Below are 18,481 nucleotides of genomic sequence, written 5' to 3' on the forward strand. Positions count from 1 at the left end.
CTTTTTCATAACCGAGGTGGGATCAGCCCCCCATATCACCGCTATGGGATCCTAACATACCAAAAGATAAAATACCCCTACTATATCGAGAGCAAAACTTATATAAACTCCTCCATTCATTCCACTACCTCCTACATTATAGAACTAACCACTCATCCTAAAGAGTATGACCTTCCTCAAGCTAACAACTTACAAGGACTCTTTCAATGTACAAAATTCTAAAAACCCAACTAACCCCTCCCGTGGACTGACAGATGGACATCCACTAATAACAACACTTGACAATCTCTTACTCAACCCATATTACAAGGACTTAATTGGAGAAAAAATAGGAAAACATAAGCATGTAACAGCAAACCTCTTCAAGGAGCAGAAAAGACTTGATCCTAAATAAAGTGTACCACAAGCTAGACATAAAAACCAGGCCCAGCTTTGCTTCTTCTAGGGAATTCAGGGTTGGAAACTCAAGCAAGTTGGGAAAAGAAACCATGATTTATTGTTTATCCTGGACCACAAATTTTGGGAAGGATTGGCCTATTTGGGTCTCTGTAAGAGCTGTCGTTCGGTTATGTGTCCTTCAACCAATAAGTTAAATGGTCCGTTCAGGATAAGCAGGAAGGCATAACATAATGATAAAGCAAAAAAGAGAAACATAATGAAACTGTTAATTCATAACCAGAATCGCAATATACTTACATGCCATTCGTGGGCTCACCATATACATTAAAACTGTCATGAAATAATAAAATACTGCAATGTGTTGTGCAAGGAAGCGATCAAACCACCACGAGTTTCCTCCCAGTTCCTGCAATCAAACCACCATAACATCACTAAATAGAAAGCAACATGAAAGTAAAACTTCAAAGTCTATCAGCTCACTAATCTTATTGTTAAATTTCGGAACTCAATCTGGCCTTATTGAACAGGTATATATGAGAACATTAGAACAAAAAAATGCATCTGTAAAATTTAATACCATGGTACCACAATGATCGTAACAAGAAAACATAAAGGTATCAAAGTTGTTAGGAAACAGAAAATTAGATTCCTGAAAACATGGCTTGAAAGAGACATAGATTCAGACCTCCATGATAAGAAGATGGTGCATCTCATTCCAGCTCTCAGCAAAATGCACTTTCAAATAATCTGATCTTCTCCACCAACCAAAACTCTCATACATATGTAGAACAGACATAAAGGCTGCCAGAACAACAAAGTACTGTTATAGCTATTCATCCCCAAAAAAAATGTTATAGCTATTATGCATGATACAGCATAATGTTCAAAACCTGACATCCATGCAATTACTCAGCAATATAGCAAGTTAATGATCAAACTGACAATGATTTGAAGAACTAGAGACATCTGAAAAAGGATTCCACCAATCATCACATAAATCAGTAACGATAAAAAACCAGGATCCATGATCCATCTCTGGACTCACTCACCAACAGGTTTCTTCCTATTCGTTGACCATCAAAATAGTCATCTGAGAATGGTTGGTATAGACTTAGAACAGGCTTCTTCCTATTCGTTGACCATCAAAATAGTCATCTTAGCATGGTTGTTACAGACTTAGCATAGGACAAGAAATTAAAGTTTTTCTTAACATCTGAGCAACAGTTAAGTGGTGGTCCCAGAATATGAGGTACCGTTCTTCTCCCCCTTTTGAGAGACCACTAATCATCAAACCAAATCACATAAACAATAAAGCCACATGAATGATAAATAAATTAGAAATTGTGGCACTGACCAAAATAAGGAACTCTTGCGATAGTCTCCAGCACAAAAAACCTAGCATAATTCCGGTCATGGTACAGAGTATCAAGTATCTTTATAACTGAATCCTGCAATGATCAATAGAGTGTTCAAAGATGAAAAAGAACGGTTCTATCAGGGGGTTCTTAAGAATTAAAACATCTCCAATATTTGTAAGTATGCCATCTCATGAAGCCTTGAGGTACATAAATTATAAAATCAGGGTAACCTCCAAGAATCTCAACATAGGGACGTGGTAGGGACTGAGGCCACACTGTTTGTATAGGAGATCGACAAAGCCAAATTGAGATATTATTACTTTTTCCCCAGGTTGTAAAACAACTGATTGCAACTGAATCCAAGAGCCTCAACAGCAATAAATTTTTGAAGAATAATACATTTAAAAAAAAAATGATAACAAAATCGGAACCAGATAGCATGAATGACGTATTGTAAGATAAATTTAGCAACAGAACATATTATAGGCAACTCTGCACCAAACAAATGCGAACAACTTTGGCAAATGATGAAAATGAAGAAAGATCCAGAAGCAAAGAAAATTAACCGTGAGAAAGATATTTATGGATTGCTCAAACTTGATGACCCAACTCTCCAATGCACTGACGGATGTATTCTCCGATGTATCCCCGTTGCTTCCTTCCCCATCATTCTGAGGAAAGCTACTTGGTTGGAAGGACTTCTCCACAACTACCTTCTCTTCTTCATCTTGCAAAATTGTTGCTTGGACTCTACAAAATTTTCTACATAAAACACAAGAAAAGGAACTCCTTAAAAACAAAAGACAAGTCAACAACTCAATTAAAACCACAACTTTTTTCCCAAGAAAATCTTTAACAATACGTACTGATACAATTGGACAATCTCTGTTTCTAATTTCAAAAGAATCAAGAGAAGTTCCTGACCTCTTAACACATTTATGCTGATATAAATTGTTGAGATCCAAATTACTCACAGACAATTTACCACATTTCTAAGGATTGTCTTCAATTTAGCATATATTGACAACAAGCACATTTTGAATATCGCTACAGAGTAGCGAACTCCACCTCCCCACCCCTAAAAAAAAAAAAAAAAAAGAAGGAACCCTTCAGCTTCGCGAACATATGAAACACAATTCGCTCAAATTCAAGAAATTTCTTGAATGATTGTTTAATAATTTACGGAAATTGAGGGAATATTACCAATAAAAATTCAAGGCATCATCGTGATTCCTTCAACTTCTCGTCAAGAGCATATGGGAGGTCCGAGGACTATTATCAATCATAAGTCGAACCCCATAAACCCGGTACGACAGAAAGGGGGAGTGGGGAACAGCCAATAATAATGAAAATAAAATTAATTAATTAATTAATTAAAAGAAAAAGAGCTCACCTCCTGAAAGATCGATGCGAAGAACAGGAAGAAAAAGACAAGGGGTTGTAAGTAAAACGGTTTCGTGAGTTCAAAGAAGCTGAGCTTGCCCTGCCTTTCACTGAGGTCAGGGACGAAGACGGCCAGACTGAAACTGCAGAGATGGACGAAGTCGCCATGAGGGAACCTCTCTCTCTCTCTCTGAACTAATTAAGTTGGAAATCGCATGGGGATTGGGGAGTGGAAAGACGGAAGGACTAGTCGAAGGCAGCTGTTTTCACGTATCGCCAGCCGTTCGGACTTTCCTTTTCCGTTTGCTCTCCGCTCTAGCAGATTCTCTTTGAAGTTGAGTGTTGTTGCCGTTGGCTTGTTGCGCGCGCTTCGATCGTACACTTGCATCTCACTAACAACTAACAACTTGGGGTGTCAATTCCAGGGCCACGCCAGACTGGATCGGATCCGACCAGTCAAGCCCAAAACCGGTTCTAAAGGATCCGATTCAAGTCCGGCCCGATTGGAACCAGTTTTTCTAGTGTAAGAGCCTCACCTGACTAGGACTAACCGACTAACGACTACGTACCTGCCTTAGCCTGACTAAGCCTGCCTTTTACCCTATCTGAAATTACTATTCTACATTTCTACCCCTAACCCATAAGAATAAATATCCACTTTAGAGAGGGCAACAACTGCTAGCCCACTAGCCCGTCAAAGGTCAATTACTCCAAGTAGGTAACCTGATTAAAACATGAAACCGATTTACCGATAATAAATAGTATCATGCCCATTCAATGTAAGCCTGATTAATTGATGGTCAATCACGATACAAATAGAATAATTGGTCAAACCTCAGTAGTCCGGACTCCGGAGACTCCGGACCAGTTTTTTTTTTTCCTTTTTCTGCTAGAACCATATTCGAGAATGAGTACTTTTTTTCTTGAAGACGAAGGATTACACTGACCGTACATCTAGATTGTGCATGCCGACTTATGGGAAAACATATGATTGGTATATGGCTTGACCGATAAAATAACTTTTTTTTGGAACGTTATCAAACGCAACTTTAATTATAAAATTTGATACATGGCTAGACCGATGAAGAAGACTTAGGTAGGTCACATTGCAATCGTATGTAAATACAAACTTGCAATATAATTGAATTTTAATTTCGTTGTATAAAATAGGAATGAGTTTTCATTTTTTTTTTTTTTTTTGGAAAATAGGAATGAGTTTTCACACATCCACATTCAGAGGAGAACAATGGTCTCGACCCCATTCGTGGGTTGCCTAAATGTTATGGTGAATTGGGAATTGTGTGGATAGGCACCCATCTATGCATCTGCGATTTAAGTGGATATTGTGGTGGTTGACTGCATGGTGAAGGAAAAGTATCTCCTATAAAATGAGGACAAAGTTTTCTTCCAACAAACATGAAAGTTTACAATACCATTATAGGTCCACAAACCCTATATATACATTATATATATATATATATATATATGTGTGTGTAAGGTTTTAGCATATTTTCCAAGTATGTATCATCCCTTGTGCATTTGAAGTCACCATAATTAAGGGATTCCTCTTCACTATAACTTAAGAAAAACTCATTTTATAAAAAAAGTTATTGAGAGGTCTTCAAATGGTCATGTAACTCTTCTCCAATTGAGGTTGCATGTTAGAATAATTTCTCAACTCTATATAAAGGAATTGCTCCGATGAACATAATATTTTATACCACATCTATGGAGCCCATAGTTCATGAACATATTGTCCTTGTAATCTCATGGGCTGAATTTCAGTCTAATTGATAAACTCGGGTTCCACTCAAATTGCCATGTGGCAAATAATACCACTAATATGAATATTTAAAAATTAATAATTTCAAAAAAGATTGTGCCTACATGATATCACAATCCAATCACACGCCAAGAAAATTTATTTTCCTTGAAAATACTCACTATACAATAGGGCTTATAATGCCTTAACTACGATGCTTGGTATTCAAATCATAGTTTTAGGTATCAGTTTTGGATCAGTCGATCCAATCAATATCGGTCACGAATGATACCTATATGACACCAATAAGTATCATTAGTATCTAGTAACAAGGTGTTTTTATGAATTTGCATTTAATTCAGATCGATACTATTCAATACATATTGATATCATATTGGTATTGACCGGTATCGCATGATACCAAATCCGATACCGTGAACTAAAATTATGGTTCAACTAAGGATATATGGCTACTGGCCAGGTAGCTGGAAGTCGTAACAGTCATGCTACCGAAAAAAAAAAACCCAATTTCCTTGTTACTTAAGAGGCCTGGGCCTATCTGTGAATAGGCCTGATATTGGGCCCTTTATACCCTGTACTGGGCTCGTCCCGACGAATCGTGATTCTTACCATTAATGTTGTCCCTAAGGAGACACGTGGAAACACACCATTGGTTTCCATACGTGTATCGCTGCGACGGGTCTTGCGATTCTTGCTCGAACCGAGAGCTGTGAAAGCTCAAATCCGTGGGGGGTTTCTAGAGAGTCAAGAGGTTTATGCTCAGTTCCTTCGGCCGAGAGATAGAGAGAGAGAGAATGTCTCCGTCGTCTGTTACTTCGATCGCACTTCTCTTGTTCTTCCTCCAGCTCGGAGGTAGCGTTAGTGCGCTTTACGGACCCTCGTCGCCTGTTCTTCAACTCACTCCGTCGAACTTCGAATCCAAGGTAATCTTGATCTTCCATTTGCATTTGCATCAATCTATGTTATGCCAATGTTATTGATCTGGCAAGAGATTTTAAGAATTAAAGAAATTACAGAAGAAATTTGAGAAAATTTGAAATATTTTCTATATCTAGATACATGGTTCTTCTGTTGGCTATTATATTCGCATTTCCAATTTATTCATTACCATATTGCTTTCTAACTGAATTTTTGGGAATTGTCTTAGGTTTTAAACTCAAATAGGATTGTTCTTGTTGAATTCTTTGCGCCGTGGTGTGGTCATTGTCAAGCTCTGACACCTATATGGGAGAAGGCAGCCACTGTGTTGAAGGGTGTAGCTACGGTAGCGGCTCTTGATGCTGATGCACACAAGTCGCTTGCTCAGGTGTGGTACAGAAATGATCTTTAGCTTCACCTCAGTCGACTGAATTGTTTGATTTAGAAGCATCGTATTGACAATGATTCCTTGTCTTACTAGTTAAAGGGGACTCTGAACTGGATAATAGTGGTGGAGTAATAGAGAAAAAAGGTTAATATATGTCTTCGCAAATTATCCTAAGGAGACTTGCATACCATAGTATATTATCATTGATTTAGTGCAAGTGTTAATCACTTTAGTGGAAATATAAGGTGTCTTATAAGCAAGAATAGCACCTTACAAAGTTTATGATATCTTTTTAATCAAGAAGGCCTCCGCACATGATATCTGTTTCTCATTCTCTTGGATATCAATTCATTTTCTTTTCAAAAGGATCTTCTTTGGCAGATAGGCATTGTTGAACATCTTTTCTCGCCCCTAGTTATCTATGCTTTTATGAACCACATTCATATAAATGTAGGAATATGTGATTACTCGGTGCCTCTTACCCTTTATGTGACACAGATTTATTGCTCTAAGCCTATGGAACAAGGACATGGACATGTGTCTTGGCTTTGGCATGGTAACTCAAAAATCTTGAGGCATGAAAATTTTTGTATCTATAAATGATGATTTTCTTTTCCTTGTAGCCAATCACCTAGATGCAGCTATAGTTACTATACTTTTGTTCTGCAGGCAATGTTCCTTTCCCTTCTCTTTGAAGAAAACATAATGTATATGATCTACAGTGATTTCAATGATTTTGGATTATAACATTGTTTATTATTAGAAATCCTCACATGTAATAGTATAACTGTATACAGTGTGAACATGTTCTTGTTGTAACTTTTATATTGGTTTGCTTGTTTAAAAATCTTTTGTGTTCCCATTCAGTCTCTAATAATCCATGCTTTAGAAGATTTTGTACCCATGAATTGTCACCTCTAATGCTTAGTCTTCTGTTTCACGTAGGAGTATGGAATTAGAGGGTTTCCAACCATAAAGGTGTTTGCACCCGGCAAGCCTCCAGTAGATTATCAAGGAGCAAGGGATGTCAAACCTATAGTAGAATTTGCACTCCAGCAGGTTTGTTGTAACAAAGTGAAATTTGGGCATTCTTGCGAAGAATTTTCCTTTTGTTTTACACCCCTCTCTTTTTCACTTGGGATTCTTTGCTTAGTTTCACCTATGTTTTCTCCCTTTTTTGTGCATTAGAAGCTAAAACTCCCATGTGTCGAAAAAGAGAAGCAACATTTTTTTTTGTTACATTCAAGTGCAAGAGTAAAGAACAAAGAACTGAATTTGAATTAAATATTAGTGAAAAGGTCGTTTACATGGCCTCATGGCAGACATCCAAGGTCTACCATGTTTGAGCCACGTGGCAAGATGATCTTGTCAAACTCACTGTCGGGGTAGTACACCACCTTTGGTTTGTGGTCCTATCTCATCAACCTTGTATTGAACTATTATCCTTGTATTTTCAATCATTAAACAAGTTTCCATGATGGGTCCAGATCTGGATAAATCTCGGATGGACGCATGTGATTCCATATCTGGTGCAAAACCTGTATGGATCCTGCATATAAATCATTTGTTTAATTTTGAGAACATTTGATTATGATATGCTCTGGATTTAACGTACTTGTATGTGGTACTGTTCACCTTATCTCCTCCTCTAAATAAAATTTAGTCCATTTCAATTTTTTTTCTCTTGGCTCTACTAACTTTTGGGAAGTTGTTTATGTCTTGTTTCTCAGTTGCCTGTTTCTCTATTTGTGCATAACTTTTTCCCTTGTAAGTTCATATTTGAATAAACACTGAATGGCTTTAATTCATTACAGATTAAGGGTCTTTTGAAGGAACGTTTAAATGGAAAGACAGCCGGAGAATCAAGTGAGAAATCAGAACCTAGTGCATCAGTAGAACTAACTTCTCGCAATTTTGACGAAATGGTAGTTAAAAGTAAAGATCTCTGGATTGTAGAGTTCTTTGCACCATGGTAAGTGTTTATCATTTATAATGACTTTAGTTGGTTCCACAGGGTAATCATAGGATTGCATCACTCTCTGTAGTTAAGGTCACTGCTTGATCAACCAGTCTTTTCTGTGCATCTCTATCAGTGCAAATTATGTAATAACTTCTTAAATGCTCTTAAGGTGATCACTAGTGCACAATATATTCAGTAGATTGTTGCATATTAATAAATAGCCTGCATCCTATCTCCCACCACCCATGAGTGGGAAAAGAGTAACTGGAATATAAAGGAATTGAATATTTGCTGATAGATAATATCATAACAAAACTGTATAAGGATGTAACCAAACCTTCCATCACAGTTTTTGTACCTCATTTAAGCTGTAAACTGCACCATGTAATTGACTTTTTGTAATCTCAACTGTCTCAAAAATAAAAAGAAAAAGATCATCTTTAGGTCATATGTACCAAAAAAGAGGGCTTTGTTTTTCCATACTGCAAAGTGCTTTCCAACTGAAACTTACTCTATAAGTAGGGGAAAGCATGTGTGCTTAAAATTCTGCACTCAAGCTAGAGAAAGAAGACCATCTCCAGAAGAAAAGAAAGTGACTTACACATGTGCCATTCCACTTGTTACTGAAGAATATGATAATCAAATAGATGGAAGCCATCTCATTTGTTAATGAGGTGCAAGATTATGTATTTCTAGTACAAGCAACATGATCTCAAGGTTCTGCAAGTCTGTAAAGAGGTTGAAAAGTTACACTCCATAAAATGAAAATTGCCCGAAATTCTTTTGTGAAAGATTCACCTTTTGACCATGTGCCATAGTGCCATCTTTGTTCTGAAATTTCTTTGGAGATGGCATGCCCTGCACACTGTCCAATGGGATTCAACCATAAAACTGAAAACTGTAGTTGGTATAAGTTGAAAATTGCAATTGAGCTTTGTGATGCAGCTGGTAGTTGTACATCCAGAGAGACCTTGGTAGGGAGCACAAGTTGAACTTACCATATAAGAAGACGAACCACGTGTGTGCTCAAAAATCTGCACTCAAGCTAGAGAATGATGAAACATCCTTAGGTGATGGAGGACCCATTATGTTGTTAAGTTTCCTCTACTTATATGGTAAGTTTCAGTTGGAAACTTTACCATATAAGTAGAGGAAAGCATATGTGCTTAAAAATATACACTCAATCTAGGGAATGATGAAACATTCTAGGGTGGTGGAGGACCCATTTTGTTGTTAAATATGAAAGGAGTTAAAAGAAGACCGTCTCCAGAAGAGAAGAAAATGACTTACACGTGTCATTCCACTTATTACTGAAGAATATGATAATCAGATAGATGGAAGCCATCTCATTTGTTAATGAGGTGCAAGATTAGGTTGTTCTAGTACGAGTGATCTTTAGTTTTCACAAGTCTGTAAAGAGGTTGAAGGGTTATACACCATAAAATGAAAAGTGTCCAAAATGGTTTTGTGATAGATTCACCTTTTGACCATGTGCCATCTCTGTTCTGAAATTTCTCCAGAGATGGCATGCACTGCTTACTATCCAACGGGATTCAACCCTAAAACTGAAAACTTTAGTTGGTTTAAGTTGAAAATAGTTGAAAATAGTTGCAACTGTGTGTTGTGGTAATTGTACATCCAGAGAGACCTTGGCAGGGAGCACGAGGGTATAAATAGTTCAATATATGTTTGTAAAAAAATTCAAATTAACATTCCTTTGTGAGACGAGCATTTTTTTTTTTTTTTTTGGATGGTATTCTTTTGTTACTGTTCTTGGTGGTAGTTATGGAATTCCCACCTTTTGAAGACTTGTGTATCCCATTTGGGTGGTCATCATTTAAGAATGACTTATTGAAGAAAGAAAAAGGAATTCTAAAACATCCATCCTTCATTAATCTATCAAAAAAAAAAATTCTTATTTTCTTAAAATATCATGCATAACTATCTTAGAACTCGAATTTCTCACATTTTTGCATTTTTTGATTTTGATGTTAATTCTATTTGACTTTCCTTCCCCCTCCCTTCTGTTCCCTCAAAAGGTGTGGACACTGTAAGAAGCTGGCACCAGAGTGGAAGAAAGCTGCAAAAAACTTGAAGGGGAAGGTGAAGCTGGGGCATGTTGATTGTGATTCAGAGAAGGTAATTTTGGAACATAAATGCTCATGTGGGTGTTCTGTAATTCTCTCCCATGCTGAACCCCTATTCCACGTCCCAAAAAATAAGAAAAAAGAAAGAAAGAGAAGAAGCAGCAAAAGTTTATGTAACCAGTAAATAATTCTATATGTGTCTGAACTTCAATGTGACCTGCGCTTTAGATCTAGTTTGGACTCCCACACCATATACAATCCCCCTACAAGGTAAGAGAGAGAGAGAGTTGCAAGTTTTTGTAACCAGTAAATTCATAGGTGTCTGAACTCTTATGGGGGATGGCTTTTAAGCTTAGCTGGAAACTTGTAGAGTTACGACCTGTCAGAATTTTAACTTGAATGCTCCTTTCTGAAGCTGGCAGCCTAAATTTACATCCCTTCATTTCACTTCCTATTAAGCAAATACAGGATAAAAATTTGCTTGCTATCCAACTAGCATTTTGTGCCTAGTTCTCTTTATCTTTTTTTTTTTTTTTTTTTCCTGATTATTCCAATTACTGCTCATTTACCTTCTTGGGTCTTCTGACACCACAATTTGTACTGCTGATAGGATAAGGCTTCTGATCTATTCGAATCAGAAACTGGATAGAAAGCGAATTGAGATCGTCTGTAGCGCTACAGGGCGTGTACCGCACAACCAACAACCAGGAATACCTTGGGCTGCGTTCTGAGCATTCCTGGTCGTTGGATCATTGGATGTGCACTACACACCCCGTAGCGCTACAGAGTTGCCCGATCCATAGGAAGCTAGAACTGCAGGCTATGAGCTGTCATGACAGTCAAATTATGCCGTCATGTCACAGTCAGATTTTGGAATCTGATTTCTTTTTTCTTCCTCTGCTGTTACTGCTTCTGAAACCTTGATTCTACAACGTTTTTCCATCTGAGGTTATACAGCATACTAGAGAATGAACCATGCAAACTCGCTCTCTTTCTCTCTGGGTCTCATTTGTGTGCATGTGTGAAAGCACAAGAGTTTAGTTGTAAGAGTTTATGATGGTTACCAACTTTGCATAACTTTGCATACTGGCTTATTGGTTGGTATGGTTTCTAATGGGGTGAGGTCACCAGTCTCTCATGAACAGGTTTAAAGTACAAGGATTCCCCACCATATTGGTTTTCGGCGCTGACAAAGACAGCCCTATCCCATATGAAGGTGCACGAGTTGCCGCAGCTCTTGAAGCATTTGCACTAGAGCAGCTGGAGACAAATGTAGCACCCCCTGAAGTAACCGAGCTGACTGGTCCTGTAAGAAATTCTCTTCGCCACTACATGTTTAAAATCATTATGAAGTTTATGCGTTTGATGGTAGTAACAAGTCCTGGATGTGTAGGATGTGATGGAGGAGAAATGCAGTTCAGCTGCCATCTGTTTTGTTGCTTTCCTCCCTGACATTTTGGACTCTAAGGCAGAGGGAAGGAACAAGTACCTTGAGTTCTTGTTATCAGCTGCAGAAAAATTTAAGAGAAGTCCTTACAGGCAAGTTATTTCATTGCTAGAGGTCCCTTGAATCAAGTTGAGGCTTTGGAACCTGTCTAGACTAAAATCACAACCATCAAATACTTAAATTTGAGATCTTTATAGCTTTATTAGTTATCGGACATCATTTTTGTTTAAGTATTACCATTTTTTCGGAACTAATACTGTGCATCTTTTGCAGCTTTGTCTGGGCAGCTGCAGGTAAGCAACCAGAACTAGAAAAGCAAGTAGGTGTTGGTGGATATGGTTACCCAGCTTTGGTTGCTCTGAATGTGAAGAAGCGTGCTTACGCCCCACTCAGAAGTGCCTTTGAACTCGACCATATCACGTAATTTGATTTCAATTTCTACTCTCCTGTTGTGTGTTGGATCTTTGTGGGAAAGGTCGGAAATAAACATGATTGGGTTGTTTTGCAGGGAATTTGTGAGGGAAGCTGGGTATGGTGGCAAGGGAACTCTACCTCTTGAGGATTCCCCTATGGTCGTTAAGACAGAACCTTGGGATGGTAAAGATGGTGAAATCCTTGAAGAAGATGAGTTTTCGCTTGAGGAGCTCATGGGGGATGACAATGTGAGCAAGGATGAATTGTAAACCTTAATCAGGACTAAAATGAGAATGAGAGGGGAAAACTTCTATGAGAAAAAGAAAAGTTAAAGTGTGACAGCAAGAGCAAAGGGAGCGGAGCCTTTTTGATGTTGTCCAGAGTAATGAGGCTTGTAATCATGAATCGATCTCTATCATTTTGAGTAGTTTGTTTACAACAATATCTATTTATTGAGAACAATAGCTATTCACTACGCAATCCCAATATTTGTGGTTCCTTAGCCAATTTAACCCTTGCCTTGCATATATGTTATTTGTAATATCCTAGGCCCTGTTTGGTTAGATGTGAAGTAAAATAAAATAAGGGACTGGTGGGTGAAAAATGCTGAAATCCTACAATCAAAGTTAATGTCTCTTTTTGGCTATAATGCAGTTCTATGGGCCCAATAGGCTTTAACTCTATTTGGATGGTACTTTAATTTAAAATGACTATGTTTCATTTTCTATCGAAAACTTTTCAACTTATGCTTGTCTTGTGGTTCCCATTGTTTTTAGCAACAAATGGGAACGGAAGTTAAATTAAAGGAATGATCAAAGGAATGGCTCTTGGTTCTTCCATGGCTTTTGCAAAAAAGGGTTTCTACTATTTGATCTGGCTAAAGAACTCCTATTTGAAAATAAAATCATTTTGATCTGGCAAAAAAACTATTGCTCAAATATTTGTCATGTGGTAGTCTAGATGGACCAAAAAGGTTACTTGTTTATATGTCATATTTCAGTTGTATCAAAGTTTATCAAAGTGACAAAATAAAGCTTTGAAGAACTAAGAATACGAGGGATTGCACTATAGTGTTTAGAGTATAACTAGGTATCTATGCTAATTGGGGTATATTTTATTTATTAGGGTTTGAAATTTAACGTGGTCCTTTTTATCTAATGGTTGGAATGGTCATATCATCTGCCCACATGACACAATGGGTCTTCGAAGGAAGCTTTTCTCCATGGGCAGTGTACATTTTTATTTGAGGCATATTTTCTTGCCTCAAATGAAATTTTTTTTAATCATTATCAACAATTTTTTATTAAGAAGGCTAAGAGTTAACATCAAGCAACTTAGGAATAACAAATATCTAAGAGTCAGGGATTGAAAATTAACCAAAGTATCATGGATTCGACTCTTCTCTTGAGTGGTGATCATCCAAATCAGTCCATAGCTATTTAAGTGATCGATTCATATCCAAATGGGGATTTAACGGCTATACTAATACTGATCAGAACAAAGACACAACACCAATAGCCATTTACTTATAAACTAACTGTCTCTTCAAGTATTCTGTGTGCCAATGGGGGACCTTGAGTGTCTCCACATGTATGACTACGTAGAATCTCCCAGGCAAATTCTGTTGGTATGAGACAATAAGACGACTTCTTCACCACATATGCTCTCCGGTCTGAGTCTGGACTCCCTTTCCCTGTTGTTCGAAAAAGACAAACACATAATTTTGGGAGGGCAGATCCTGATTCCCTAACCTATCAGACTCTACCACGCAACACTAGCCCCGCCCCGCCTCGCCCCGCCCCCTGATTGGCCCACGACGCCGAGGAAGTGAGAACCGAAGAATCCCTCCTCCAATTTCCATGGCTTAGTAGTGAGGTGAGGCCCACTGCCCACGTAACGTAACCAAAGTCTGAGATGAGCATCGCCATCAAATACCAACCCCATGTGGCATCAGGCCACTTGGTTTCCGTGCTGTAAACGGGGCTCTGAGTTTTACAGGTAGTAGGAAATAACCTCAAGAACCCTCACCCCCTCCCCACCTTTGAGGCCGTAGGGCTCGTGACTGTAATCTAAAGCTTGTTGAGAATGTTGGAAGTTATATACTATCATAATTTTATTAGACTTTAAATGTATATGTAGAAACGCAACCCTAAATTGCTGTCAAAAAGAAGAAAAAAAAAAAAAAAAAAAAAAAAAAAAAAAAGAAAGAAAGAAAGAATAAGCAATTATATAATATACATATTTATCAACTTCTATTTAACAAAATTGCATACATTCTGGGTGAAATATTAATGAAAAATAAGATTACAATACTCGTCCTCACACCAAACTCCCTACAAATATATATCATACATTCATACTATTATATAAAAGCATGAAGTGGCAAATCTTTTCCTTGACTATTTTATCCTTTTCCTTTTCTTTTTTTTTTTATTATAAATTATACTATTATACTATTATATAAAAGCATGAAGTGGCAAATCTTTTACTTGACTATTTTATCCTTTTCATTTTCTTTTCTTTTTTTATTATAAATTATTGGTACCCTTTTATATTTAAAAAAAAAAAAAAGAGGAGGATAAAGAAAATTCGGTCAGTAGTTGGGTTTGTCTCAGACTTAGAATTTGAGTTAAAAGAGGACTCTTACTTACTTGTTTAGCTAATATGTTAGGAAAGAAAGAATTTTGCCCAAGAGTTTCATATTACTTTGGAGTCCATCATGCGTGGGTTTATTTTAGCTAATTAAGAACTCTATTGGCAAGTCACTAAAACTTGTATGTTATACAAGAAAATCAGCAGAATCGTGAGAGGCCTAACATATCCTTTCTTCTCTCTTCTATGTTCTATTCTTTTCTTATTCCTTGTTGGTTGAGGTACTGCATTGATTACTGGTTCTGTTGAAGCATGCGGCTCATCAGTAAGTGGCTTTCCTCTCTCTCTCTCTCTCTCTCTCTCTCTCTCTCTCTCTCCAAAGTTTTTGTTTTATCTTCAAAAACATCATAATTGCGGCTAATATGTTTTGAGTTGAAAAGATTTACATATAGGAAGAAGTCAGCACCTGCTAGCCCTGACATTGTGTTGTCTTTAGAATTACTTATTCTCGATTTTGTAATGGCCCGTAAGTACTATTGTTTCTTGAATAATGCAGGCACACACTATATATCAACTCTTCTATATGCCTATTCAGACTCTTTTTCCCCAAATAATGTTCAAATTGCAATAAATATTTGTGAGGACTTGCTGAGTTAGATGATGGTAATTGAAGTTGTTGAAAACTCTTTGCAGGACACATTGAGTGTCATAGGAAACCCCAATTTAATCACGATAATAGAGCCGAAAAGTTGCATTCAATTTGTCAAGGTATTTTTGAATTTTGCAATAACTAATTTTCTCCTCTGTACTCAATCCAATTGCAGAGGAGTAGTTTCCTCTTAGATTTAATCTCATATTTACAATAATCATGTCTACTTTCTTTACTTCTTAAAAGAATATGTTGTCTTTGTTATTTATTTATTTATTCTAACTTGTAGAGGAGTATTGGCAAGTAAAAGTAGTAGAGAGAATAGGATTCTGAAAGTATGATAGTAGTGTTTATGGACTCTAGCTTTCAGCCAAGTTTTTTTTTTCCTCCTCCCAGTGAGAGTTTTGATCATATTAGTTGCAGAGCAAGACCAGGAAAAGGAAAAACTTTGTTTGCTTATTTCCATTTTTCTTCACAAGTAACTCTTCCTATGAACTTTGAGATCACCTATTAAAAGATCAATATTTCCTATCGAGACAAGTTTGGCTTCTCTATCTTTCAGCATATCTCTTGTGTCATGCATGTGCAGGTTTGTTGATTCGCTCTTTGGATTATGCATGTGTAAGTTTTCTAGATTTTAAATACCCTCTCCATTGTTTCTACGAACTCCCTTTTTCCTCCATGTAAACTGTCACATAGATGGAGGTCTCCAATGGTAGCCATCAGAAGACGTTGATCAACATCGTTTAGGTAACAACCTCAACCTAATTTTTTTCCCAGTGTTCCATCCGTGGTCATCCCAAGGAAACTCTACTTGCAGCCTCTATTCCCTCTCCCGAGTCTCCTCAGTATCATTTTCTATCTCAAATGAATGCCCCTCCCTGTCCCCCATCCAAAGGCAGTAATGATTCTGGACTATTTAATTCTATTGCTTTCTATTAAATGGCAATGAGATTGAGGCTGGATGCCAATTCCTGAACTGACATCTCATTTACCCAAAGGATATCTTTTTGGAGAAATTGAAAAACGAAGATAAGTAGTTTACTTGCTTGCTTAACTCAAATATGCCAACATCATTCCATTCACTTATGTTGTATGAGCTCTCTACTTCTTCTGAAGTCTCTTTTTCTCTAGAACAAACTCTGATAACCCATTGTGTTTCATTTTTCTCTAAATGTACATCACATTTCACATCATGAGTTGCAAGGGAAAGTAAAGGGAAGGGAAGTGAAAATTTCACCCTCCCTCTTCCATCAAATCGTGTTTTTCAAACTCAAATGAAAATTCTGACTCTACTCATGTTATCCAAGAGCTTGTCCAGAGAATATGCTGGGAACCTTTTCCGCTTGCTGATCCACTAAGCATTGAACCTTTGTCCTGTAGCAAGATTTTTTCTTTTATAAGAAGGTTGATCTAACTCTACGATACTCTGCTCTGTTTTCATATAGAATAAAATGTGTTTGGTCATTTCTGTAATTTAGCCTTCCTTGAACATGCCTTGTGGATAATCGTCCATATAGACCTTGTGTATTATTTCTCTATTCTTCATTTTGTTGTGTTTCATTTGGCTTTCAGCATCATAAACCGAATGATTTGTATACTAGAGCTAAATTCTTTTATATTGATAATGCCTTTGAAGCTTGGATATATGCTGAAAATGTCCCGAAAGGATTTCTTCCAGCAAGAGGAATCCTTCATTATTACTATTATGCCCCTATATCGCCAACAGGTACACACATTGCAGCCATAAAAGTCTAACTCAAATACTATCAAAATGAAATTTAAGTTTTCCTAGATGATATTGGACTTAATATTGGAGTATGTGAAGAAGTTTTTTCCTCATAAGCCCAAGACATGCATTCTATGTGATTGGGCACCACAAGTACTGGGTTTTAATTGTGGAATATGGAAGAAATATTAAAAATAAATGAAATGCATTTAAATTGTACTAGGAATTTTCTGTCTTTTGATACTTTTGCTTTTATTTCGATTTAGTCTTGAACTTTTACAGAAGATATAGGATAAAATTTTTGAACTCTATTCAATTAGGTGTAGCGGCATCGATACCTACAAAATAAGCAAGTAGAAGTTTTCATTGGCAAATTAATATTGCTGATTAATAAGCATTGTTCTCTTGATTGCAGAAGTATTCAAGAGGATAGAGGGTTATGGTTTTCAATGCTTAGTCATAATTTTTTAATAAATCAAATTATGCAACCACTTAATGGTAGTTGTGGATTCTCGTTGTATCTTTTTAATGTTGTAGGGTAGTGAATTCAATACTCTTACTTGTTCTTTCATTCCCCCCCCCCTCTGAAATGCTATATATCAGTTTGGTTTTCTTCCTCTTTTTCAATTTTATTTTATCACAACCCTAATAATTTAAATATGGGTATTTCCTTAATTGGTAGAGTATTTATGGTGTGGGAAATGGTTCCATGCCTCAAGAGGATGGTAGTTCAAAATCACCAAGTCTATTTTCTATATATATTTTCATTCTAACCTTAATAGGTAGTGTTGTGGGAATATATGGGTTTTTCGACAAGAAAAATATAATATTTTCTTAAATGATTTTTTTAGGAAGGAAGTGGCTATGACTTTTAGCAAATTTTCCCCAATATTAATTGATGATTCAAACCAATTCAACTCAACACTTTGGACAAGTTAGAAACTTGAATAAAGTGACAAAGTTTACTCGAAATAATATTGAGTTTGAGTCAAGTCATCACGGCAGATGTGAGACATCCAACTTTTGGTTGAGGGGAATCAAAATAAAATGGGGTGAATAAGATACCAATAGATTTCTTGACTCTTTTTTCAAATGCCTTGGTTTCATGTTTGATGGCTTGATCTTCATTTTTTGTTTTTTTCCATCATTGTTTTCACTTTTACTTAACAAAAAATTGCAAAAGGTTTTGGGCATGGTCGTGATACACACAACCATCGGATAGAGTTAAAAGAGGTGCATGTAGACTTCATCTCCCATCCAATGGCTTTATGCATGGTCGTGCACAAAACCCTTTGCCCTTAAAAAAAAAATCAATAACTCCAAAAAATCATAGATTTTGAGAATTTCTTACTTCTATTTTCTGATTCTAATTTT

The 18,481-nt window shown here is 36.8% G+C and overlaps 2 protein-coding genes across 2 annotated transcripts; one reads left to right on the plus strand and one right to left on the minus strand.

The window, feature by feature from the left end:
* Nucleotides 1-664: 664 nt before the first annotated feature.
* LOC122070119 (ubiquinol oxidase 4, chloroplastic/chromoplastic-like) lies at nt 665-3,504 on the minus strand. The gene is made up of 5 exons (XM_042634255.1): nt 3,151-3,504; nt 2,324-2,519; nt 1,754-1,847; nt 1,085-1,200; nt 665-805 (listed from the first exon to the last, which is right to left on the minus strand). The coding sequence occupies exons 1-5, from the start codon at nt 3,306-3,308 to the stop codon at nt 665-667; spliced, it is 705 nt and encodes a 234-aa protein (XP_042490189.1). The 5' UTR covers nt 3,309-3,504.
* A 2,114-nt stretch (nt 3,505-5,618) lies between these two features.
* On the plus strand, nt 5,619-12,644 carry LOC122062824 (protein disulfide isomerase-like 2-3). Its single transcript, XM_042626791.1, has 9 exons — nt 5,619-5,846; nt 6,071-6,229; nt 7,175-7,288; nt 8,044-8,201; nt 10,229-10,328; nt 11,408-11,584; nt 11,670-11,815; nt 11,997-12,143; nt 12,232-12,644. Exons 1-9 carry the CDS (start codon nt 5,679-5,681, stop codon nt 12,404-12,406), a joined length of 1,344 nt encoding a protein of 447 aa, XP_042482725.1. The 5' UTR covers nt 5,619-5,678; the 3' UTR covers nt 12,407-12,644.
* Nucleotides 12,645-18,481: the final 5,837 nt, after the last annotated feature.

Source organism: Macadamia integrifolia, chromosome 1 (assembly GCF_013358625.1).
Source record: "Macadamia integrifolia cultivar HAES 741 chromosome 1, SCU_Mint_v3, whole genome shotgun sequence".
NCBI lineage: Eukaryota > Viridiplantae > Streptophyta > Magnoliopsida > Proteales > Proteaceae > Macadamia > Macadamia integrifolia.

What these genes read in the sequence shown, in the direction of transcription:
- LOC122070119 (XM_042634255.1), bottom strand. Translation starts at nt 3,308, where the DNA reads ATGGCGACTTCGTCCATCTCTGCAGTTTCAGTCTGGCCGTCTTCGTCC. An exon ending in TCGCATCGATCTTTCAGGAG is followed by an intron (nt 2,520 to 3,150) that starts GTGAGCTCTTTT and finishes TGTTTTATGTAG; the next exon opens with AAAATTTTGTAGAGTCCAAG. An exon ending in ACCATCTTCTTATCATGGAG is followed by an intron (nt 806 to 1,084) that starts GTCTGAATCTAT and finishes GTTTGATTGCAG; the next exon opens with GAACTGGGAGGAAACTCGTG.
- LOC122062824 (XM_042626791.1), top strand. Translation starts at nt 5,679, where the DNA reads ATGCTCAGTTCCTTCGGCCGAGAGATAGAGAGAGAGAGAATGTCTCCG. An exon ending in TAGAATTTGCACTCCAGCAG is followed by an intron (nt 7,289 to 8,043) that starts GTTTGTTGTAAC and finishes AATTCATTACAG; the next exon opens with ATTAAGGGTCTTTTGAAGGA. An exon ending in TTGATTGTGATTCAGAGAAG is followed by an intron (nt 10,329 to 11,407) that starts GTAATTTTGGAA and finishes TGAGGTCACCAG; the next exon opens with TCTCTCATGAACAGGTTTAA.